Below are 23,266 nucleotides of genomic sequence, written 5' to 3'. Positions count from 1 at the left end.
GGGGCGCACTGGTGCTGCACACTGGTGGTGGTGGAGGGGTGTCCCCATTACCTGCAAAACCCTCTGAGTGGAGTGTCCAGAAAAATCGCTACAGAAGTGTAAGCAATTATCATTATTGTTATTATCCTAATTGCTGCAGGAAGTGCCGAGCCAGTCAGCGCTACCACCCTGGGCACGATCATTCTTATGAGTGACGCGCCACCTGGTGGCCGAATGACGGCAACACCGGGCTCCGATAAAGGACTCGTTGACTTGTACATTTTAATCGGGGGGGCTGTCAGTTCCTCCACGTATTGCCGCGCGCTTTTCTTCATCAGGATGTCGGTCATGGTGGACGGAAATAAGCCGGCCTACTTGACATAAACACCGGAGGCCGGGGTTCGCCCGCTCTGAACCTCTGAATAAACTAAATCTAGAATTTGGCGTAAAAGTCTTGAACCTCTTTGAATTGGAAACGATGGAATTTCCCTCTTTAGTTTTTCCCTCTTTGATGTGGAACCCGGCAGTAACTATCCCCATCTCGCCAAGAACACGAAAGCGCTAAATCTGATTGCGCACGGCCTTTCGGTTGAATTAATCAGCGTTCGGTCTGGACATGAAACTTAGAAAACGGCGTTTCGACGCGTCAGTGAGTACCATATCCTTCTTTGGATCTGCATGTGTGTGGAATTTCCATAAATGTTCAGGCGTGGGAGAGGGGATTGGAGGGGAAACGGCACGGCAGCGCGAGGAGTGGAGCCTTCGGCAGAGCTCTGCACACAGGGCTGGTCTTACATTATCCGACGGTGGCTCTGTGGCTCAGGGTCTGCGCATGTTCCTGGAAGGCTGCCGGTTCGTATCCCGCGGCCGGCAGAGGAATCCTACTCCATTGGGCCCCTGAGCAAGACCCTTCACCCCAGCTGCTCCAGGGGTGCCGTATAAATGGCTGACCCTGCGCTCTGACCCCCAGCTTCTCTCCCTGTCTGTGTGTTTCATGGAGAGCAAGCTGGGGTCTGCGAAAAGACAAATTCCTAATGCAAGAGATTGTATATGTCCAGTGATCTTGTATCTTAACTTATAGAGTGACGCTGTGATTTAACCCTAAGCAGCCTCAGGCTGTAACTTCCCTGTAAGGCAAAAGAAAACCAACCCAGACAACCTATTGCAAAAGAATGTTTATTCTTTTCTTAACGTTTCCGAAAAGTGCATCATAGATTTTACATTTAGCAAAATTCATATTTAAGACATGAAAAACAACCGCGCAACAGTAACAGTGATCGGTTTTTGGATAATGTATTGCGTGCGGAGAAAAGGTCTGCGGGCATTTTCAGAAAGCACAGGTATAAAAATGATTTCCAGTTCGGCTGACAGGGGAGGTCTCGGGCAATGTTGTTCCTTCAACGCAAAAGGTGTTGGTCGTTGCTGCTTATGCCTTCACCAAAGCTGCGAACTCTGCAAGACAGAAAGCACATTTTAACAGACCACCTCGCCATCTTAATCATCACGTTCTCGTGACTTCAGGAAAAAAGTTATTTAATAACAGGGCGTGTAGAAAACAAAAATAAAGCAGCAAGCTGTACAGACAAGTAGAAGATAAAACAGGACGAGATATTTATGTTCCTGATATCTTTTATCTATCCTGCATGAAGAGATCGTGTTACCGAAGGGTTTCCGCCCTTGCCCAGCGAGGATAACGGTAAGGTTCTGACGTCTTTGGATCGCCATTAAAATGAACCAACAATGCAGTCACGCATAAAACGGCGCGCCATCAGCGTTTCAGACGCGCAGCATTGCAATGAGAGTGATTATCAATCAGAGAACTTTTGGGGCATTTGCCTTGTTGGATGATATTCTATTTCCTAATATTTCCACACCGCCCGCCCGTTTTCTAAGCGCGTTATCCAGTTCGGAGTCGTGGCGGAGCCGGAGCCCAGCCCAGCCAGCAGGGGTCGCCCTGGTGCTCTTTCTCCTTAGTAGTAAGTCAGAAGTAAGCCGCGCGTTAGTCCTGTATCACCTTGAGCACAGGTCGCTGCGAGCTATGAACGCAGGCTTCATCCGTGCCTTACAGGCGAAACTCACGAGGGAAAACTCAGCTGTCTGACCCTTCATATACTTCCACCCGACACACTTATTTACGTCCGTTGGTGTGATTTTCAGGCATCTTACCATCCACTCCGATCTTGCCGTCACCGTCGGAGTCCCCGGCGGCCAGGAAGGCCTTGGTCTCGGCGTCGGTCAGGACTCTGGCGTCGGCCTTGAAGTTCTGCAGGAACAGCCTGGTGGAGAAGCAGGAGAAGGGGCCCAGCGGGTGAGTCTTAATGGTCTCCAGTAAAGGAGAGCAGACAGTGTCGTGGTGCTCTACTAAATCACGCGCGTCTCCTGTCCGCTATTCACGGGCTCCGCACCCGACGCGACGTCACAACAATTGAATGAATATGGGCCGCGGTGGGAATATTATTCAGGGCAGGACACGCTGTGTCCAGCTGAGACAGACGAGATGAAGAGGCTCCCTTACTTCAGCTCGTCCTCCTCAATGAAGCCGCTCTTGTCCTGGTCCAGGACAGCGAAGGCCTTCTTGACGTCGTCGGCGGACCTGCCAGCCAGGCCGACCTTGGCGAAGAAGGTCTTGTAGTTGAAAGAGTCAGCGGCTGTGGGGAAAAACGTACGAGTTTATTATGTTCGGGGTTTTTTATGTTGTTGTTGTTGTTGTTGTTGTACTACTGCTAGTCGCGGTTGTAATAAAGACCAGTCGTTTAGTCCTGCAGTATATTTCAGAGAGCATGAAGATACACATGTGCACACTTGACTATGCCGAAGCTACCCAGTGGAGTAACTGTTTGCGGCGGAAGCGCGTTCATGTGTTGAGCGGTTATCTGCCCGTTTGCATTTGATACCCCGTGTGCTCCGCGCGCAGTCTCGAGCCTCCTGATTTGGGCGCCCCTCACCTCCCCCCCCCCAGGCTGGGAGTACCCCGGCTGGTTGCGCCGCTCTGGGGGAGACCCGAACCCCGATCCCGAAGCCCTCTCCCTGGTTACCTTGGCATGCCTGCAGGGCTGCAGCGATGTCTTCATCCTTCAGGATACCGGCGAAGGCCATTTTGCTGTAGCTGCCGAAATAAAGGAATTCAGATCATCAGCACCTGCGTGGAGCGGCCCCACGGGCACCAGACACCAGGCACGCGTCCCTCCCTAGGGCTAATACAGATCGCACCTGCGTGGGCTTCACACTCTGACTCGTGTTAAGCTTCGTTAAAAGTACACGTGCTGAAAAATAATTTTTAAGTCTCGCCTGGGGCAAAGACACAACTTGGGGGAAGATGTCGTTGAGCCGAAACTCCAGCCCAGCTGTCTGCGAATTTGCAGTTGAAGGCCCTGGAGCCGTTGCAGCTCTGGCCGAACCTGAGCACCAGACTGTCTTATTTTCCACGTGTGATTAAAAAAAAAAAGCCACCAACATTAAAACGAATAGTAAAAAGGAGATCTTCTAAAGACGCCTGGTGTTTTTCTCATGGCTGCGATCCGCTGGTCTGTCTCGGAGCCGGGAGTGCAGTAGGACCGCACCCCCAGACCCCCGGACTCCTCAGTCTAACTCACCTTGGGCGTGTGCTCGGGCGGGAGAGGGATCGAAGAATGAGTCCAGCAACTGCAGTGATCTCTCCCCCGGCGCGCTCAAGCTTATATACTTGCGCGGAGTCGAAATATGAGGCATAAGGTAATAGACACCACAGGGTATGGTTAAAAAATGTGTCCAGTAGTCAAACCGGTCTATTTTTAGCTTCATAAATGAAGATGCTTAAAAGGCGGGTGTTTGTAAAAGTCCTTAATATTCTGCAATGCTAATAATATACGCTGCTGATATAGATGAAACGCCAGTTGCTGGCGATTCAGATTTTGTCCCGGTGTGAAGCGCAGGCTTCGTGCGAGATAAGCACTTCAGCGCTGTCGCCTGACAGAGCCTCTCGGGAGACTAACGCAGAGGAATGAAGTCCTGTTTGTTTTCGTCTTTTTCCTCAACAGATTGCCGTATTATGGTGATTGATGTTTTCCCATGCACATTTTTTAAATTACTCAGTATCGTTTTGCTTTTTGTCTAAAGGTGCTAGGACATAGAGCAGGAATAGGGAGCAAGGTTTGTGGCTGTAGGAAAAGAAAGCGTAAGTAAATTTGTATCTTCTACTGTTGAGTTGTTTGGTATCTGCTCGTGGTTTGTATATTTGTCGCCCAAATCTTGGATTAATCTTAAACAGATATTGGATGCATATACACTGTATGATTCTCATTCTTGGGGCACTTGGTTTTTAATGTTTTAAACTTTAAAGACATCCTAACCGTGTTTTGATTAAGGCATAAACTACACGGTATAAGGACTTTATCAGTGATAGTGACAGTGGTGATGAGCGTTTTGTGAATGAATTTGACAGCCTGTCTTTTTCAAGACTCCTATAAACTTGCTCTTCCTCCGATTTGAGTCGATTACATTTAGTTAATCTGTACGTTTGTCTTTTTCATTCTCTAAGATTGGTTTTGGTAAACACCCGTAATGACACTGTCTTTTTAACCTCGATGCATTTCTTGGTTTTGGATTTTAAAGTCACGGTCACGTTTTCCCGCGAAGGAGTGAGCTTCTGCATTCATCTATAACCGTCCCCTTAAACAGGATTACTGTAGAAATAGGATTACTGGAGAAACAGGATTACTACAGCAATGAAGCATCTGCAGTGGTATCAAAGAACAGGCAGGGAGCGAACTGGGAGGCGGCTGGTTGAGTAACCGAGTTCGGAAAATAAACCCTAAGGGATCTCCAGCCTTTCCTCTGTTGACAGAAGACAGTTAATGTCCACACGTACAGTGGTATATCAAACAGTTTCACTGTGCAAAACCATGTAAAACAGGACTCTGATATGCATGGTATTCAGGCGGCTCGGAACAATTTTTAATGCTTTAGGAGCATTATATCGTTCAATGAAATATCAGAGGCAAACACAGAGTCAAATCCAGTTCTAGAGTTGCGCGCAGTATTTGGAGTATGATAATGAATACAGTAAAAGAGCATTTGTTTGTTTGTTTTTTTGCGACCCTTTCTGTTTTAATTCTCACGAGTGGCTGTTTCAGTCGCTCATTTTTTCTAATCCTCCGCTCGCCAGCAGGGGTCAGCACCGACACCCCGTGGCGGCAGCCTCGGCTTCAGGTCGCCGAGAGAGACCAGGGGGAGCGCGCCTGTGCTGAACGTGTAACAGGAGTTTAGAGCTTTCTCATTTCCCAAATGCCTTCTGCAGTACTGCACACCCGCTGGAACAGGTGTAGTGTCTGACTAGGTTAACAACACAGGATGAACACAAATATCGGATTTAGTACATTTATTTGTCACGGCTGAGACCTCCAGATTTTCACAATGTATGTGAATCGAATGCGGGCTTTATCTCCTGTATATCAGTCATTTCTGATGATATGATTTCAGATTTATTAAGAAAGTGTCTTTGCAACTTTTTTACTCCGTCCTGTGTATTACGATTGTAAACCTCTTTTAAAATAAAAAAATGAAAGAATTTCAAAACAGCAGAGCCTGTTGTTTTTCCATTCCTTTGCACCAGTAACACTGCCTACATGTCCTTATAACAGAGTGAAATATTTACAGTTACATATGACCTCACATCACTTTCAGTGGCTGCTTTTCCAGTTCAGGGTCACTGTGGCCCAGAGCCACATTGGCACCACACAGGGCACACCCTGCACTGGACACCCCCATCACAGGCCACACACACCCCTATCAGGGCCAGTTCTCCCAGAAGCCGGTTCACCTACTAGCATGTCTTTGGACTGTGGGAGAAAACCCACATGAACATGGAGAGAACATGCAAGCACCACACAGACAGCACCCCGGGAATTGAACCCAGAGCCCCAGCACTGCGAGGCAACATGCTACCCACTGTGTCGCTGTGCCACCCCCAAACAGTGGCTCATAAGCATACAGAGAGCATTATTTTGATCATTTGAGAATGCCAAGACATTAGACAAGACACACCATAGTTAGGATGAAACTCCTTCTGTTTGAGCTCTGTGCACTACAACCTTCCCTACATGCTGTTATACTGTCTAGTGAGGAAAGGGAAGATACAGTATTTCTTCACAGTGCTATTATCACTGTCCCGAACTGTGTTTTAATTTTGCCTGATCCCTACCTAAGCCTCACCACAATCCGGCTTGCCGGAGCTCTGTATGGGAGAACTGACCCTGTGTCTGGAGTAGGAGGCATTGCTGAGTGCACTGGCCTGCAGGTCTGCTCTACACTTTGTGTGAACAGCTAGCTGGCTTTCTGACATATCACAGTCTTAAGGGATTCCATAGTGAGGCACCAGCATACTCAGGCAAAGTCAGGGTTTGTCTGTAAGCACACAGGCTGCATCAAAACAATGTATTCCAAAAGAATCTTTATTCCTTTGTTTTCCATACCTTTTCTTAAAAGTGCACAGAAGATTTTACATAGCACAATTCATGTTTAAGACATAAAACACAACTGAGCTACATTTACAATCATTGTTTTTTTCCGGACGGCGTTCCTGGGCTCCTTTAAAGAGAAAATCTCTGCGGGCAGTTCATCAAGCAAATATAAAAAGTATGTATAGTTCTGCTTGAAGAGCGAGGAGGTCTTCAATAGTGTTGTTTCTGGTTCCATGAAAGAAGAGGTGTTGGGTCTTGGTCAGCTGTTTTTTATGCCTTAACAAGGGCAGCGAACTCTGAACAAGGGGGAGAGAAAAGAAGTTTTAGTTTCTGTTCGACACAAAAGACCGCGAAGCTCCACTGAGTAGCGTACTGCTGTTTGTCGGGAATCCTGTTCAAGTGGATGATTTTGTTTTTGTGTAGACAGGCCACTCTGAAGCCACGGGAGCCGATTTGTAAGTTTTGTGAAGGTACCTGCATGCGCCTCATGGGGCAGTGGCTGGTACAGATGGCACAGATATGTTCATATCTGTGTGTGCTAGTGTGTGTGTCAGCGTGTGCGCTTGTGCCTGTGCGTGTGTCCGCTCATGTCTGTGTGCTTGTGTCTATGTGCTGGTGTTTGTGTGCTCATGTCTGCGTGCTCGTGTGTTCGTGTCTGTGTGCTCGTTTCTGTGTGCTTGTGGTTGTGTGTGTGCTCGTTTCTGTGTGCTTGTGGTTGTGTGTGTGCTCATGTCTGTGTGCTTGTGGTTGTGTGTGTGCTCGTGTCAGTGTGCTCATGTCTGTGTGCTTGTGGTTGTGTGTGTGCTCGTGTCTGCGTGCTCGTGTCTGTGTGCTTGTGGTTGTGTGTGTGCTCGTGTCTGCGTGCTCGTGTCTGTGTGCTTGTGGTTGTGTGTGTGCTCATGTCTGCGTGCTCGTTTCTGTGTGCTTGTGGTTGTGTGTGTGCTCATGTCTGTGTGCTTGTGGTTGTGTGTGTGCTTGTGGTTGTGTGTGTGCTCGTGTCTGTGTGCTTGTGGTTGTGTGTGTGCTCGTGTCAGCGTGCTCGTCTGTGTCCTTGTGTCTGCGAGCCCTAGATGCAACAGGCAGCCCATGCAGGGTGCTGACCTGACCTGCTCCTCTTGGTACGGATTGACAGGCCGTGAACCAAGAACAAGAAGCTTCCTGGTACCGGCTGGACGGACTCATGGAGGAACGCCAGAGCGGATGGGACTGGACACGTGTAGATCAGAGCGCCTCTGTCCTTTACTCACCATCCACTCCGATCTTGCCGTCACCGTCGGAGTCCCCGGCGGCCAGGAAGGCCTTGGTCTCGGCGTCGGTCAGGACTCTGGCGTCGGCCTTGAAGTTCTGCAGGAACAGCCTGGTGGAGAGGCAGGAAAGAGACAGCTATTGCAGGGACGCCAACCCCTTGTCATCGAATCGCTTGTGACGCCTAGCACAGCCCCTAAAACCCTGCCTGGGACCAGCTCGGCAGGGCAGATGTCTAACAGCTGGGGCTGTGAGATGGCTGTGCTTTAATAATCCAGGCTTGGCAAGGCTGTGGACTCATTTTCAGCGGAGATGCGTGTCATCGGTCTGTCTGCACTTCCAGTGTGGGTCGAGGTGCAGTGCACAAGCTGCTGATTGTGAGAGCCAGGGACGTGTCTATGAGGGGTGAAGTGACTGAAACAAGTGGCCGCTGCAATCGCTCGAACAGCAGGGCTGGCACTGGTCAGGGGCAGGACCCTGCACCGCGGCTCCCTTACTTCAGCTCGTCCTCCTCAATGAAGCCGCTCTTGTCCTGGTCCAGGACAGCGAAGGCCTTCTTGACGTCGTCGGCGGACCTGCCAGCCAGGCCCACCTTGGCGAAGAAGGTCTTGTAGTTGAAAGAGTCAGCGGCTGTGGGGAAAGAAGAGATGTCTTACTGCATTACTGGTTTTTCATAGAGTAAACACTGAGCTCCAGTTTAGCACAAGAACAGCACAAACTGTGTGAGGGCTGAGGTTCCAAAAAGGCTCACTCCAGTAATATTTTACTGCAAAAGATAAACACTCACCCGATAGACTAACCTTTTGTTTTTAAGAAACCACTACCTCAGAGGTGGTGTATCTTGGCATTTCAATTCATTGCCACTAGAGGACATAGAACATTCGTTCCAAACAGATGTCTTAATTGCGTCTTAATTGCTTAATTAAATCGGTTGCTGAAAGCATAAACGTGGAATGGAGGAGCCGAAATGGACGCAGCTCAGTGAGCGACCTCGATAACAAATACGCCGCCGCCGGAATTAAATACGTCCGTGCGAGCGATGCCATGTTCACGTTTAATCTTGGAGGGGGGGTTCAATGGCTGGAATGTTTTTTCTCTGCCTTCAGCGCAAAACCTGCTTACAACCAAATCCGTGCATTAGCAAGCCTTCACCCTCAAGCCTCAAGCCAGGGACCCTTGCCCCAGACAAACTCGACAAGACTGGGGCTTGGAAATGAAGCGTCCCCCCCCCCAGCCGAGAGACCAAAGTCATGAGCAGCAGTGGGCATCGGTGCCGCCGGACTGGAGCCCAGGAGCTCCGGCACAGCTGGCCGCAGCCGGTTACCTTGGCAAGCCTGCAGGGCTGCAGCGACGTCTTCGTCCTTGAGAATGCCAGCGAAGGCCATGTCTGCTTGTTTTAGCTGGGTGAGAAAGAGACACACGCGTGTTAGCAAAGCAACGCACGACCGCAGTTTTACCGCTCGCCTCCGAGGGTCTGTCTTCAATGTCTGAACCGCGCTTCAGCCGAAAATGACTGGACCGACATCGGTCTGATGGCAGACGCTTTTGTTTTATATATAAAAAAAAACTTTTTTCTTCTTTCAGTGTCAAAAAGGTTTGAGTGAGTTTGGTTTGGGGGCAAGGTTCGGTTTTCTGTACATTTCTGTAGAAATGTGCGCTTTACGCTTCGAGCCGAGCTTGAAAACTGAACGAATGAAAGCCCAAACATTATGAGACACCGAAGAGGAAATACATTTCCTAAATCCCAAATCATCTAGACACCCCAACTCCCCGCCAGCAACAGTAAAAGACAATTTCACGTAGAAGAGTCCCAATCATCTCCACATCGCCGCATCTCCGGGCGTCTTTTAAACAGCAGGCAGTCCCTCAACTTCTTTGCTTTTTTCGAATGTATGTAGTTATTTGTTTTTCTATTCGTGTGTTTGCAGTTCCATTCCCATAGTTAAGTCCAATTATCGAGCAAGGCGGGGATGCGGGGTCTCCGTTTCTCATCCTCCTGTCCCAGAGCAAGAAACACTCCTCCAAAGTGGTCTTTTTCTGAGCTGGAGTGACCATTGAGTGCGCTCTTGAAAAGGCAGTTGCACTGCGGCCGGGCAGGCGAGATCCGTCTCCCGGGAGCCCTGCGGCGGCTGGGGCCGCTCCGAGCCCCCCTCACCTGAGCTCTCCTGAAAGAACCACCCGGAGCGATGAATCGAGTCGCTGCAGTGAGAACACGCCTGTCCGTCCCGCCTTCTTATATAGGAGCCCATCGAACCTTTTACAGGAATTCGAGGCTCACTGTAACGGATACCATAAGCATCGGATAGTATTAGTTTCTAAAAAATGTGTCCAGTAGTCATATAGTTCTATTTTTATCTTTATAAATGAAGATCCTCAAAAACCCATTGGAAACCGTAAAGGCGCCGGGCAGATCCGGCAGATATCGATGGTGTGCTGACAGGGTCCTAGTTTATTTGCAAGGCGATTTGAAAACGGAATCAAAGTGGAATTAATGTTTTGGCTTTGTCGCACAGATGAGACACTGGCGGAATCGGGCTTTAACAAACAGCATGGAGTGTGCAGTATGCACGGTGGGACTTCAGACTCTTATATTTAATTAATTCCCCCCGCAGACCAGACCATTAGGATACGAAATTGATTAATCTAAAGCTCCAGAAGGATATTTATGGCCGCCGGCCTGTGTGCAGTCTCAATAAGATTAAATTACTGTCTCCGAAGCAGAATGCGAGGCTTCGCTAGAGCAGGTTTAAAAAGTCAGCATATCGCCGGGCGGGGATGAGAGACCCGTCTTCGCGTTGCCTGCTCTTGCGTTTGCGTCTTTATTGTTCATCAGATTGGGGTTAAACGACTTGGGCCGCTCGGCGTCTTCAGAGAAAGACGCTCGAAGGGTGTAATTAACGGCCACTGCAGTCAGGAAACACACGCAGTGTGGTCCTGCAAACTGACTTTTCAGGCATAAATCATTGCAATCGCGTGTTCTATAGGAAGGGAGCTGGACAGCGTTTCTAAAACGCATAGAAGTTTGCTCATTTCATTGACGTAGGCAGGCGTACGCTTGAGAACGACGTGCTTCAGGAAACGTAAGCGCCGTGGAACTTGACATACTGTACACATTCACTTCTTCACGAGAATCACGAGACTTGAAAATGAATACAAGCGCCATACGAACACAACGGCGTTTGCAATTTAACGCATTGTGGCGGCGTTCATCTGCGTAAATCCGCGCTTTGCCACGAAAGAGCTGTGGGCAGTGTCTCTACCAGTCGGGCTGGGAGCATTTCAAAAAAGGCAGCGAGCCTGCTTTGCCGGACCTCAAGTGACAGCCCAAAAAGGGAGGAGGGCGCGGGTGGGGTGGTCCTGCAGTTAAGTTTACAGCGGCAACGCATTCCGATGGGCTCGCCTTCAGACCTTTGTCGCCAACGCCATGGTGGCGATAACCTGATAAATCGCTTCACATTAGGCAGATCGCAGTTAATGGACTTGGTAATGAAACAGTTAACTCGCTGGGCCACCAGCGTCAAAAACACAAGGCGTTCGTGCCTAGCAGTGCAAAGTGTTGGATAGCCTTCTAGTTAGACGTTTTCCAGACACCTTAGTGGTTTGTCTGGGCAGAGCAACTGCTGAAGTGAACGTCGTGTGCACCTTCTGCTGGCCGGGAAACAAAACAGAAAAACAAACCCGACATTGTTTCTCCACCATCATACAGAACAGCGAGGACCGCTAAGCCCCAGCGCTCCGGGCCTCGGTCCCAAACATTTCAGATGGGGAAAAAAGGTGGATTAAGAAAAAAGATAACGGCCTTAAATTCGATTTAATTGGGTATGCGGGTGGTTTTATTATTGCTTTACGAGACTCATTAAAAAAAAATGAGTCGGGAAGACGCACGGTGACGTCCGCTGCCCTCTGCCGTGGGCAACACTGCCCGGCGTGTCCCCAGCGCTGCCCACAGCTAAGCGCCTAGTACCGGGTCCCCGTTTTTGTTTTTTCCAACTTTAGTTGCTTCGAGTTGGTCGTTCACAAATTATTATTTCTTTAACACGAAACCTACAGTATATGTAGCAGTATCTGTTGTGTAAAACAGAAGCACAGTAATCACAGTTAGGACAACTGCAGGTCAGACAAGACGTAGGTGGCACAGTACAGTCAGTATATGCAGTTCTGTTGTGCTGAATGGTGTAAATGCCTTTGTAGGGAAATGTGTAATAACCACGGAGCTACTATGTAATAAAAGTTTAACCTGCGTTTGTAATAGTGTTGTTGCTGTAGTAAAAGTCTGAGGCTTTCGAATATCCATATCAGAACATATCTGCTGAAAAACCCAGCTCTTCCACAGCTATATCTGTACACTCAGTGGATGCTGTGTTTCTGAATTTGTGTGTTGATTCTCCTGTCCGTATCACATGTCGTTCTGCCCTGTCAGAGCCTTGGTATCCTATACTGTGAGCTGCTGCAGTTGGGTGTAATTTTAGACGTGACTGGTGTTAAAGAAAGCGAATGCTACATACCGATCTTATAAGTGGCCTCAGTGATTTCTGTAAACACCTCTAAGTTCAGGCTTGGATAAAGCAATAATATCACACAAGAGCTCTTTCTTTAAGTAGCATTTATTTTTTCCTTATGAGTTTGTTTTAATCATTGCCATAAGAAAAAAAAAACCACAAGACAGCACAATTTGCAAATGCCATGAACTGTATAAAACAATAAATAAATAAGACTCCTTCATCACAGCTTCTGTTAATTTGGGCGTGGGCTTGTTCATTTTGTCAGAGCCCGGAACTCTGAAAAAGAAAGAAAAAACATGCAATTAGTGCTCCATAATTAATAGGTTCCCAGCATGGCTGAGTTTCCAGCTGGTGCTTGATTGTCTTAGTTTGAAGGGTTCTGTTCTCGGCTTCTGCCTGCTTTCATCGACAGACAGCCTCTCAGGAACTCCTGCCTTTTTGTTTATGTCCATGTCTCTGTCTGAGGGGCCCATCTGTCCAAGAGTTTTTTGAAACTCTTGTTTTTGTTATGTTTCCCTGCTCCCGATCATTCCCATCATCCCCTGCACCCTGGAGTACAACGTCTCCCTGCACCTCCGCGCTCTTCCCCCTCTTCCCCCTCTTCCCACTTTTCCGTACCATCCACTCCGATCTTGCCGTCACCGTCGGAGTCTCCGGCGGCCAGGAAGGTCTTGGTCTCGGCGTCGGTCAGGACTCTGGCGCTGGCGGAGAAGTTCTGCAGGAACAGCCTGGTGGAGAAGCAAAGGACAGAGAAAAAGATAAAGAAAGTTGCACAGCTGGCCAAGTGAGACAGTTCTGATGTGTGTGAATAAGCGAAGACTGCTCTCTAGCCGGCCTCTCCCTGCTCTCATGCCCAGCTGCTCTGAAGAAACTGCAGACAGGCAGCTCTCCAGACCAGAGCTGCTCTGTCTTCGTCCAGGAAGGGTTTTCATCCCAACTCAGCTGTTAACGTCCTGAATCAGCTTCTTACTGGTCTAACTGGACCAATTTAATCACTTAAGAAAAGCTGTAGACACACCGGCCCTCCACCACCAGAATTGGAAGAAAACCAAACCTCATCAAACATTTCAGTGCTCATTGTTTTTGATTCTGCTGGTCTGTACTCTGTTCTATACACATTATTTGTTCATTTTGGCTGAGGCTGCCACTACATTTCTCTGTCTTACTGAATGGGATTTAATGGCATGACAGTCAGTGATTGCTCTGCGGTGCAGGTCTGGACCAGAGCATCTTGTTGCTCACATGCACAGGCGGGTTTCCTTTGGGTGCCCTGATGTCCTCTCACCACTCAAAGACAAACTGGCTGTAGGACAGCTGGCTTTGAGGTAATGGATGGTAATGGTGTATTTCTCTGCATGCTTTGTTTTATAGTCCTGAAATACCTGATAGTTAAGAGACTAATGATTTCTGTATGTTCAGTCCAGCAGCATCTTAATGTTTAAAAGCACAACGAAAATCATCGAAATGTCTCTTCCCAGCTCCCTTACTTCAGCTCATCCTCCTCAATGAATCCGCTCTGGTCCTGGTCCAGGATTTTGAACACTTTCTCTGCCTCGGAGTCGGGCTTGCTGGCCAGCCCCACTTCGGCGAAGAAGGTCTTGTGATTGAAGGAGCCCGCCGCTGTGGGAGACAAGCACAGTTTTAGCGAAAGTGTGGAAGTGCTGGACGACTGTCTTCTCTCCCCACCAACGTCTGCTCAGCTACAGTAGGTGCAGCCGATCAGCTGGAATGTCCTTGAGCGTTTCCTCTTGTCTTGTGCGCGGGGGGGCCCAACTCACTAGAGGCAGATGCCTTCAGCACCACTGTGAAATGTGGCACATCTGTGCACAGTACCTGCCTATCGGAAGCAGATTGAGCACTAATCCTGTGGGCTCTTGAAGGTTAACAGCAAAAGAACAAAGGACAAACTCTTTGACTTTATTACACCTTCCGCCTGCTCTCTACTCACTTGGCGATAAAATTAAGTAGGTATATTATTTCCAGACAAGATTACTTGTCCTGGAAATGAATGTTGAATGTTTTTTTACTGAGGGTTCCAAGCAAACCAAATGCTAAAACTTTAACATTCATGTCATCCAGAGCTACCTACTTCCCCACTGAGGCCCCGACTGTATCTTTGTCCTGAGATCTTCTCGTGAACAGCATCTGCGTGCCGAAGTTCTCGGAGAACACCTTATTTATTTAGCCTTTGACTTGCACCATCTAACCACCTGAGTAGATCCTCCTGAGTAAGGAGACAGTGTATTCTTTGTATAGCTAGTGTGAGGAGACCCTCAAGAAAGAAAGCTTTGCCTTTCTGCAGGCTTACAGCAAGCTCTGGTGTTAAACGCGGTGGTTTACCTACAGCTCCTATTCTACCCCTGACAATGGCGGCATTTAGTTTGACAGGGGAGAAACTTGGTTGTCATAAAGATGTGTATTAAAGTGTCGAGGAAGTTCAGGCGGGTGGAGAGACCTGCTCTAGACAAGCGTATTCCTCTTGAGGGAAAATACCCTCTTTTGAACTCTCCTACACGTGTCTGAATGTGTAGGGAGGCTGGTTTACCTTCACAGGTCTTGAGGGCAGCTGCAATGTCTGCGTCTTTAAGGATTCCAGCGAAAGCCATGATCAGTCTGGGGGGAAGGGAGAGTGAATGAAGAGTTTAACAAACAAGCAAAAACACACAACTGATTGTCTTGTAGCAACACCCCGGAGACGCTCACAGAACTTAAAAGGAGAAACATTGTAATTACAGAAAATATTAAGTTCAATGGGTCTGTAACTACTTTCTAAGATAAGAGATATCAAAGAGTGTGTGTGTGAAGATTTATACTGCTTCATAATTGTCAGCTATGCTATTCATTCTTTTACAGATATCGTACTCATTTTAACTTATAAAATTTGTTCTTCACTAGTTAGTCTCTGCCGTGCTGTTTTGTCAGTGTGGTTCTATGGTGCATGCTGTATTTCAGATCATTAAAAATCAATGCATCACATCAGACATGCATCATCATCAGTGCAGTTTCCACAGCTTCTCATTTCTTTATCTAGAACAAGACTTTTTGACTCTGTTTTCCAGAAACGGAAAGTAACCATCTTGGGTAAGGAAACCCAATGATGTAGAGAAGAAAAAAAACCCTGCTGGCATTCCTCCTCCTCTGTTATTTTTGCATGTTGTCAGCTCCGCCACCAGCTCCTCTGGGAACAAGGGGATTGCAAATTGTATTGCCCGGATGCACAATGTTCTCTTCTAAAACCAGCAGATTGGAACAGAGAACCAACAAAAAAGCAAGCAATCGTTTGGTATAATTTCCCAGCAAATGCACCCAGGTCCTTCATGGAGTATCCAGGAGCAGAGAGGCGTTGAGGGCATGAGCCGCTGGCCTTGTCTGTCGCAGCAGTGTCTGTTCTGTGCAGAATGGGACAGTTTCCCCCGGCCAATCCAGCCTGTGGCCGTCCTCGGAGCTCCCGTACTGAAACCAGTGTTACCCAGAGCAACTCACCTCCTGGTCTGCGAGCCTCAAGGGGAAACGAGTATGGAATCGACACTGTCTGCCCTTGGCAGAGCTCCTCTTTTATAAAGGCTACAAACACCTCCCTATTCATTAGTTAAACAGTGTGGATAGATGGGTATGGTTTCAAAATGTGCCAGCTCAATGGATACCTCCACCAGGAATGTGTAGGGTCTGTACAGCTCATGGTAATCCTCACGCCCTAATGAAGTAACATTATATTGTGGGGGATGGATCCAATTCACAATTATTAATATTTGTCTCAGATTCTGATGAACAGTCAAAAAAATGTATCTCGCCCATTCCATAAAAAGAAGCAACTGTCTGACCCCTATACAGTGACTGCACTGTGAAATCTTATATTTCCATCAATGGCTTTATTTTTAGTGCATATACATTGAGCTCTCTTCCTATGCTGTACAACTGAATGTGAATCTTCTTTTTTAATAACTTTTTCTTTAAAGAGTCCAGAATCCCGTGTTTTTTTATCATAGTTTGTATAACATTGCTGATACATTTTTAAATGCTTGGCATATTTATTCATTACTATGCGCCTGTATAGAAGGTAGTTCTGTGCAGGGAGCTGATGTTGTTTAAGCTGCCCAGGAATGCTGGGAACAGACCTGTGAAACTACCTGGGTAGCTCGTGACTTTATTACTTTACTCCTCTCTTCAACAGGAATGCTTTTGCTCTTCCTTAAGTTTGCTGTTAAAGTGGAAGCTACTTGTTCAAAGAAAACAACATAAATTCATCTCAAAACTTTTTAAGTGTCCTTTCCATGGAGACATTCAAAACCAGCTCCTGAAACGTAGTCACTCTTCCCAGGATAAACATAAAGGTTCTGATTGCATGCAAGCATGTCCAAATCCCAACTCTTAGATACTTCTTTAAGACCTTAATGAACACATGACAAACACGCGTGTTTGTGACATGAAAACCAGCTTGCTTTGCAGCTTGTTTAGAACTGAGGCACACTCAAGAGGCTACAGGCATGTTCAGTATGTTGAGGTTGTTAAGTGTCATGAGGGTCACAATCACACATCTGCTCCTGTATCTTGTCCCTGCTATGTGTTCGCCATGCGACTCGAGTGGAGCTGGGATCAGCGAGATAGCTACGAGCTCAGTCACGCACCTGTATTTCCAGAGGGCTGCAGCCAAGACACCGAGTAGGGCAGGTGTGTGGTGAGGCCTGACTGAATCCAGAGAGTTTCTCCAGCTTGGCCATGAAGTGTGGAAACAAACAGGGGAGTGCTTGGGTGCTATTGCTCTTTGAGTCAGATATGTCTTCTGATTTATTATCTGCAGTGTGTTCTGATTTAGAAGCAAGTCAAGCCACTCTGTGTGTAATAATAACATTTCTCCTAAGGCAACAGGTCGCATCTACACTGCATGTCTATTATAGCCCCTGCCCTGTTAAGAAGCTGTTTTGCACTCTAAGGGAAAGCTCGGTGCAGGAAGGTTTTCACAGAGGTATATTGTAATATACTGCTGCAGTCTGATGCTATCGTCTTTTAATAGTCCACGACGAGATCTCTAAAGCTGTATCGTTACCAACACATCTTTCATATCAGACGGACACAAGTGTTGCTTGTAAAATAAATAATACTGTAGCGAATATTATACTCATACATAAACCACTTATTTCTATTCCTCATTTCTAGAGGAAATGAGCTCTAGAATCGGTTGGATTAGGAAAATCGGGGTTATCCTCAGACTCTCCCTAAGACTTTCCAGTGTTTTAGATACAAAAGTCCGCATTAGGCAGCTCTTCTTATTTACAGGAGTCCAGCCACTAGATGGCGGTGTTGCCACTGATACACGTTATGCAGTATTGTAGATATGGACGGTCTTTAGATTCAAGATTCATGATTTGTTGAGAATATGATGAGTTAAACCATTTTGTATCGTCCTATAAAAATACGTTTACTGAAAAACAACCTTCTTCAAACTTTTTTACGCAGTTAACGTCACATTCTGGTTTGGCGATTTTGTTATTTTCGTGAGGTAGATAGGAAAAAAATGAATTTTTTAATCGAGGTTTTTGGACTGCGTATTTAGTAGATACAATAACGTCCAGAAATATGTGCTTCATTCGGAAACAGAAAATGGAAGTGAACTGAAAAGGGAAAATTAGTATTACAGTACGATTACAAATTACATTTTCCGAATGCTTAATTGGCGTTAGATACTTTGCACATAAAACAGTTGCACATTACAGGAAACAAACTGTGAGGGGGAGACCTGCTGCCATTTTAAGCTTTTCTACAATCAGTCTTGTACGACTTCCGCAAAGAGCTTTGTCCTTTGTTTTGCCTTTCGCATTATTCGTGTTCGTAAGTACTGGTCGTTCAGTTTGGAGAAGCTGATGATCGAGATAAAATCAATGATAAAAAATCCGGAATACCAGTCCTGACGGCTGTCAAGGAGTGAAAAGATTATATAGAACAGGAGCCCCGTCCCTTGTCTGTAACAACACACAGCCACAGATCTAAATAACTGACCCTTGTTCCAGGCGAAATCTTAATCGCGGGCAAATTAATGTCCATTACCTGCTGGAGGCCCGCCTTAAATCTGCTTTCAGATCTTAAAAAGCCGTAATTGTTGCCAAGCCTGTACCAATTAGTGGGCTTCAGGAGTGCCTTCGCTCAGGTGTGAGACCTGCATTGAGAGCGGTGGAAGAGAAATACTCTTTACACCCGCGGGACGCACGGAAGAAAGACTATTTCCCACTCGTGTCTGTTTCTGGCCGCCTTTCTGAGAGCTTTGTCGTCAGAAATAACGGAAGCGGGGCGTGACTGGAGATACACGCAGGGGCAGGTAAGCGGACTGATTTCAGGCACCAATGATTCAAGGAGCCAGCTGGTATGAAAATCGGCACCAGCAGATCCGGGGTCGAGAACTGCAGGTCGGGTGAGGATGTTTTAAATTAATCTTCATAGATCGCAACACGTACTATACGTGACACGTGGCTCAGGGTGTACGCCTGGGGCTGGAGGGTTCCCGGTTCGTATCCCGCGGCCGGCAGAGGAATCCTACTCCGCTGGGCCCCTGAGCAAGGCCCTTCACCCCAGCTGCTCCAGGGGTGCTGTATAAATGGCTGACCCTGCGCTCTGACCCCCAGCTTCTCTGTCTGTTTGTCTGTCTGTCTCATGGACAAATTTCTCATAGACAAGCTCCTAATAAAGGAGATGTATACGGCCAATAAAGTGATCTTCTCTTAACTACCAATAGGAGACGCCGGCGAGCGTCCTGTTCCAGAGGAGCTGTCCAGAGGGAGGAGGTGCTGAACGCTGATCAGGCAAGAACTGAAATCATGGCGACTCGGTGAGTGTACCCCAGAGGCCCTCTCGCGTACTGTGATGGCCGGCCGCATCGTCACTGTAACCACGTTCATGTTATGAATTCAGTGTGTTTCTTTTCAACAAATGATGTCGAACTGAGATCAGTTCTTGACTTGGCTCGTATTCGCGTTAGCATGACCGGAAGGATTATCATTTATTATATCCGTTCTTGCGCCTTTTCGGCATCGCCTCACAGGTTCTAGAAGTCACGAAGCAGACCCCACTTATAACTTTACCAAGGCGAAGACTTCGAATTTTAATTGATGAAAACCGTTCTCTATCGTGCACATACTAGGACTCGAGTCTAACTGCCGACGTGCAGCGCTTGATAGGGAAGTGGGTGACCTGCAGGTTAACGGCACTCGAGGCATGTGGTTGTACCGCCAGGTGGCGCAGTTGTAACGCGTCGTCAGTGTGTATTGCAGGTTTAAACAGTATTTCTCCTACTAACAACGGACGCCGCTTAAGGACAAGTAATGATTTAGTTTTTGGAAACGATAGGTCTGTCTGTCTTAATGAGGGTGGTAATCGCGTTGTCATAAAGTTAATAAATGTGTCTTGATCACTGGCTCGCTTTTGTGTACAGTACAAGGAATGGAGCCTGTCTCTGAGCTGCATGTTTTTTTTATCACCCAGACCAGGACATACATCCTTAAAACAATGTTATTTATTGTTTTGTTTTTTTCTCTAAGAAAAGATAATATCTCCAGGCTTTGGGCAGCTTCTAATTCTGAAACAGATCTATAATTTCAGTCAAATGCAGAAAATAGGAAAAGAAAAGAGCTGTTGAAGCCTTGATTCCAAATTTATTAAGATGTATAAGATTATACATATCCATTCTGCGAAAAGAGAAAAACATATCTGGATATTACAAAAGACACCTTCCTGTTTCCTAAGTCCTGATCTCTGTGACATCTTACTAGCGTTTGGTAAGGTTAGAGGGATAAACGTCGCACACGTCGCCTGGTTCTTGTTTTGCAGTCAAGCTCATTGCAAGGGTACAGTGGTGCCCACTGCCTTCCGACCGCAGCCTGTTGGAGACACGAAGCGCGGACAGGACCTCGGCGCTGGACTGGGCTCATTTCATCAGGGAGTGGAACTCTGGAAAAGAAGGAAAGTGAGAGGGAGGTCATCTCGTGTGTCTCCTTCCACACTGTCGCTGCTTCTCTTCCACCTGTGGTTCTACGGGGGCGCAGGGAGACGGGGAATCGGTGATGGCGGGGGCCCATGGGAGCCCGCGGAGCCCTGGGGAACTTCAGACCTTGAGCGCCGATCTTGCCATCGCTGTCCAGGTCGGCGGCGGCCAGGAAGGCCTTGGTCTCGGCGTCCGTCAGGACTCTGGCGTCGGCCTTGAAGTTCTGCAGGAACAGCCTGCGTGGAGGAAGGCAACATCAGACGTGGCTTCACGAGCTGCACTGCGGCACCGCGGGCTCGTGCCTACGTACTCATCCCTCTCTGGCCTGGAGACATTTTGCTGGGCCCAGTAACGATAAGATGAAGCAGGGAAGGGAGCTGCGTCAGCATGCGTGGGCTGCGAAGGAACACGTAAGGGTGTGTGATGTCACACACCTGAAGAAGCTCCACAGCAGAAACACTGTGTCTCTCTTTTCAGCATGGAATAAACCTTTACCCGTTCCTTTGCTTTATCAATTATAATGAGAATAGGTGTTGTTATTCTCTCATGCTTTACGAAAGGGGGAAGGCCCTTTATAATCCTTCTGTACAGATTAGGAACTTAGGAGATAAACGGAGAACCTAAATATTGTTGTGTTAGAATGAAACCACCATTGTTTCCACACAGCTTGAGAGAGGAATGAGCCCGTACTCGCTGTTCAACGCCACAGGTACTGTGCTCCGAGATCTACCTCCCCCCAGTCTCTCTGCCGGAGGGTCCTGGGTTCTCCTTCTCTGTTCAGCCGGTGTCTCCCCCCCCCCTCTGCCCCCTGCGCTCGCCCTTCATTCTCTCTCTTACTTCAGCTCTTCCTCCTCGATGAATCCGCTCTGGTCCCGGTCCAGGATCCTGAAGGCCTTCTCCGCGCTCACGGCAGAATCGCTGGCCAGCCCCACCTGGGCGAAGAAGGCCTTGTGATTGAAGGAGCCCGCCGCTGTGGGAGACAAGCAGAGTCCTGAGGAGACCCGGAAAGGCGTCCGCGCTGTCTTCAGACGGCACTGTTCCCCGAAGCGAGCACGCCAGAATCCCGAGTGCCCGCAAGCAACTGCACTGGCCGCAGCAGAGGACAGAAAACCCCGGCAAGGACACGGTTTTGAAGTAAGCAGGAAGGACCCCAGTTTGGAGAAATGGCAGATCCCTATTTTTCATCGTGTGTAGCAGCTCTGGGGCCGGTGGGCTCTGAAGTGTTTAGACTCGTCGTCTCGGCACAGTGAAAACACGATGGCAGCCCACGGGTACCTGCTCCCCAGCCCACCTGTTGCCTGGTTACCTTATTTACCTCCCCTGGAGGCCCTTCGGAGCAGGAGCCTGTGTGCTCTGGGGGGAGGAGTCCAGACAGCCTCCCTCTCTGCTGACCTGGTTCCCCTGATTACCTTGGCATGCCTGGAGCGCGGCCGTGATGTCCTCTTCTCTCAGCAGCCCAGAAAAAGCCATGACTGCGCTGAGTCCTGATGGCAGGAGAGGAGGAGGAAGGAACAGTTAAGAAGCGACAGCCCTGAGGAAGGACCAGGAAATACAGAAACGCAGTGCCAGTAAAAGCTGTTTTTAGGTTCATCGAGATGGAGGGCAGTGTGGTTTGCACTGCTTGGAGACTTGACCGTGCTCAAGGAGACGCAGGTACGAGCGCAAGGTGTTGACTAGCTTCTGCTTGCTTTATGATGAAGTGTTCTTGTCCTGTCCTGGCTCATCACCGTGTTCACTAGCACGTTACAAATGAACGGTTCCCATACTGCACACTTCAATTACTGGATCATTAGCCCAGTGGCCGTATGTAAAAAAAAAAAATACATGCATAAGTTGTCAACTGAGGAAAAAATACAGTACACACAACGTGACATTTCTGAAACTCTAATCTAGGGAGAAATCCAGCCAGCTGTCTCAGCATCTCTCCTGCACCAGGCTGAATCCTGTTGTCAATAGAGAATAAATCAGACGGTAGCACTGTTGCATCAGTGATACAGATGAAAGTGCCCGACTCTCAGGAGTGTTTTTTCAGGCTCCTCTGGGGGTCCCCTTGTCTACAGCTTGTTCTCTTTCTTTACAGCGACCCCCCCAGAGGACTCTGTGTTTTTCTTGCTCAGGGTGAACATATCTAATCCGGCAGAATTATATTTTCTTCTCACACATTTGTCTTTCCCTCTCATTCGGCTCCTTCCTCATTCATCCTGTAAATGAGCTCAAATCATGCCTGTTTCACGCTCCTCTGTATACTAAGCAGGAGAGCATCACCTCACCCTCACACAAGCCAGGTCTACATGCACAAGACTTGCAAGCCACCCATCGCAGTGTGTGCTTGCACACTTTCACAGAGACCTCTTGATACGAACACAGCACACAATACAGGTAACAATAGTACCTGCCTCTGAAAATCCTACTATTGCCAAGAACAATCTTTGAGCTGCTCCAGTGCTGAAACAGCGATCCTACCTCTGTGCTGTGCTGTAGTTGTTCCTGTCTATTCCAGGGATGTTTCAGTCGTACAGATGCTGGCCTCTCCTGCTGTTGGTCTCGCTCGTCCTGCGATCAGCTGTGAGCAGGTGGTTTGATCACCTGTGGGTCCGCAAATCCGAAAGCAAAGTGACTGAGAAGGTATGGCTCCCGGTGCTTTGGAGACTGGTTCTGCCCCCTGGCCGGCCGACACCTCCCTGCTCATTAGCTAAGCAGTGTGGATCGGTGGGTACCCACGCGGCTCAAGGGGAACTGCACGTAGGAGTGTGTGGGTGTTTGCGCAGCGAATGCAGATCCCTGAAACACTTCCCCACACAGCTTCGAGTTGGTCTCAGATACCAGCGAACGCTTGATTACAATTAAAATGAATTACACGGTAGTAAAGCTATGACATTGCAATTAATTGTAACAAAGGACTCAAGTGGGCGATGTATACCAGAACAATACATATGCTGATGTATATCGGAAAAAATCTGATTTTCTTTTGTACTTTTGTCACCATGCTTAATATTAATAATAAGGAGAATGTAGCAAGAGCTCAGATGCAGTATAGAGGCAGGGTTTCGTGCTGAAAAACTGGTTTACTCACCTCACCACAAATCTCTGAGGAGATTCAGGGATCTTGAAGAACCCTTTCAGGGGGTTTTCAC

The 23,266-nt window shown here is 47.9% G+C and overlaps 4 protein-coding genes across 4 annotated transcripts; all 4 read right to left on the bottom strand.

Annotated features, from left to right (window-relative positions):
* Positions 1-1,141: 1,141 nt before the first annotated feature.
* On the bottom strand, positions 1,142-3,697 carry LOC148644766 (parvalbumin beta). Its single transcript, XM_088612277.1, has 5 exons — positions 3,573-3,697; positions 3,015-3,085; positions 2,495-2,627; positions 2,146-2,255; positions 1,142-1,431 (listed from the first exon to the last, which is right to left on the bottom strand). The coding sequence occupies exons 2-5, from the start codon at positions 3,073-3,075 to the stop codon at positions 1,406-1,408; spliced, it is 330 nt and encodes a 109-aa protein (XP_088468403.1). The 5' UTR covers positions 3,076-3,085; positions 3,573-3,697; the 3' UTR covers positions 1,142-1,405.
* Positions 3,698-6,389: 2,692 nt separating this feature from the next.
* LOC148644765 (parvalbumin-2) lies at positions 6,390-9,956 on the bottom strand. Its single transcript, XM_088612276.1, has 5 exons — positions 9,817-9,956; positions 8,986-9,061; positions 8,159-8,291; positions 7,664-7,773; positions 6,390-6,712 (listed from the first exon to the last, which is right to left on the bottom strand). Exons 2-5 carry the CDS (start codon positions 9,044-9,046, stop codon positions 6,687-6,689), a joined length of 330 nt encoding a protein of 109 aa, XP_088468402.1. The 5' UTR covers positions 9,047-9,061; positions 9,817-9,956; the 3' UTR covers positions 6,390-6,686.
* A 2,291-nt stretch (positions 9,957-12,247) lies between these two features.
* Positions 12,248-15,755, bottom strand: LOC148644764 (parvalbumin beta-like). The gene is made up of 5 exons (XM_088612613.1): positions 15,647-15,755; positions 14,709-14,776; positions 13,651-13,783; positions 12,782-12,891; positions 12,248-12,439 (listed from the first exon to the last, which is right to left on the bottom strand). The coding sequence occupies exons 2-5, from the start codon at positions 14,767-14,769 to the stop codon at positions 12,417-12,419; spliced, it is 327 nt and encodes a 108-aa protein (XP_088468739.1). The 5' UTR covers positions 14,770-14,776; positions 15,647-15,755; the 3' UTR covers positions 12,248-12,416.
* A 4,028-nt stretch (positions 15,756-19,783) lies between these two features.
* Positions 19,784-22,913, bottom strand: LOC148644763 (parvalbumin beta-like). The gene is made up of 5 exons (XM_088612153.1): positions 22,596-22,913; positions 21,542-21,616; positions 20,970-21,102; positions 20,259-20,368; positions 19,784-20,098 (listed from the first exon to the last, which is right to left on the bottom strand). Exons 2-5 carry the CDS (start codon positions 21,600-21,602, stop codon positions 20,076-20,078), a joined length of 327 nt encoding a protein of 108 aa, XP_088468279.1. The 5' UTR covers positions 21,603-21,616; positions 22,596-22,913; the 3' UTR covers positions 19,784-20,075.
* Between the last annotated feature and the right edge of the window lie 353 nt (positions 22,914-23,266).

Source organism: Lepisosteus platostomus, chromosome 19, assembly GCF_059453375.1.
Source record: "Lepisosteus platostomus isolate fLepPlt1 chromosome 19, fLepPlt1.hap1, whole genome shotgun sequence".
Taxonomy (NCBI): Eukaryota; Metazoa; Chordata; class Actinopteri; order Semionotiformes; family Lepisosteidae; genus Lepisosteus; species Lepisosteus platostomus.
This window is presented reverse-complemented; position numbering and strand designations above follow the sequence as displayed.

Coding starts and splice junctions, on each gene's coding strand:
- LOC148644763 (XM_088612153.1), bottom strand. CDS start 21,602: ATGGCTTTTTCTGGGCTGCTGAGAGAAGAGGACATCACGGCCGCGCTC. Junction 20,369..20,969: donor ATCGAGGAGGAAGAGCTGAA/GTAAGAGAGAGA, acceptor TCCTCCACGCAG/GCTGTTCCTGCAGAACTTCA. Junction 20,099..20,258: donor TGGCAAGATCGGCGCTCAAG/GTCTGAAGTTCC, acceptor CTTCTTTTCCAG/AGTTCCACTCCCTGATGAAA.
- LOC148644765 (XM_088612276.1), bottom strand. CDS start 9,046: ATGGCCTTCGCTGGCATTCTCAAGGACGAAGACGTCGCTGCAGCCCTG. Junction 7,774..8,158: donor ATTGAGGAGGACGAGCTGAA/GTAAGGGAGCCG, acceptor CCTCTCCACCAG/GCTGTTCCTGCAGAACTTCA. Junction 6,713..7,663: donor CGGCAAGATCGGAGTGGATG/GTGAGTAAAGGA, acceptor CCCCTTGTTCAG/AGTTCGCTGCCCTTGTTAAG.
- LOC148644764 (XM_088612613.1), bottom strand. CDS start 14,769: ATGGCTTTCGCTGGAATCCTTAAAGACGCAGACATTGCAGCTGCCCTC. Junction 13,784..14,708: donor TGCCCTCAAGACCTGTGAAG/GTAAACCAGCCT, acceptor TGTCTCCCACAG/CGGCGGGCTCCTTCAATCAC. Junction 12,440..12,781: donor CGGCAAGATCGGAGTGGATG/GTACGGAAAAGT, acceptor TTTCTTTTTCAG/AGTTCCGGGCTCTGACAAAA.
- LOC148644766 (XM_088612277.1), bottom strand. CDS start 3,075: ATGGCCTTCGCCGGTATCCTGAAGGATGAAGACATCGCTGCAGCCCTG. Junction 2,628..3,014: donor AGCCCTGCAGGCATGCCAAG/GTAACCAGGGAG, acceptor TTTTCCCCACAG/CCGCTGACTCTTTCAACTAC. Junction 2,256..2,494: donor ATTGAGGAGGACGAGCTGAA/GTAAGGGAGCCT, acceptor CTTCTCCACCAG/GCTGTTCCTGCAGAACTTCA.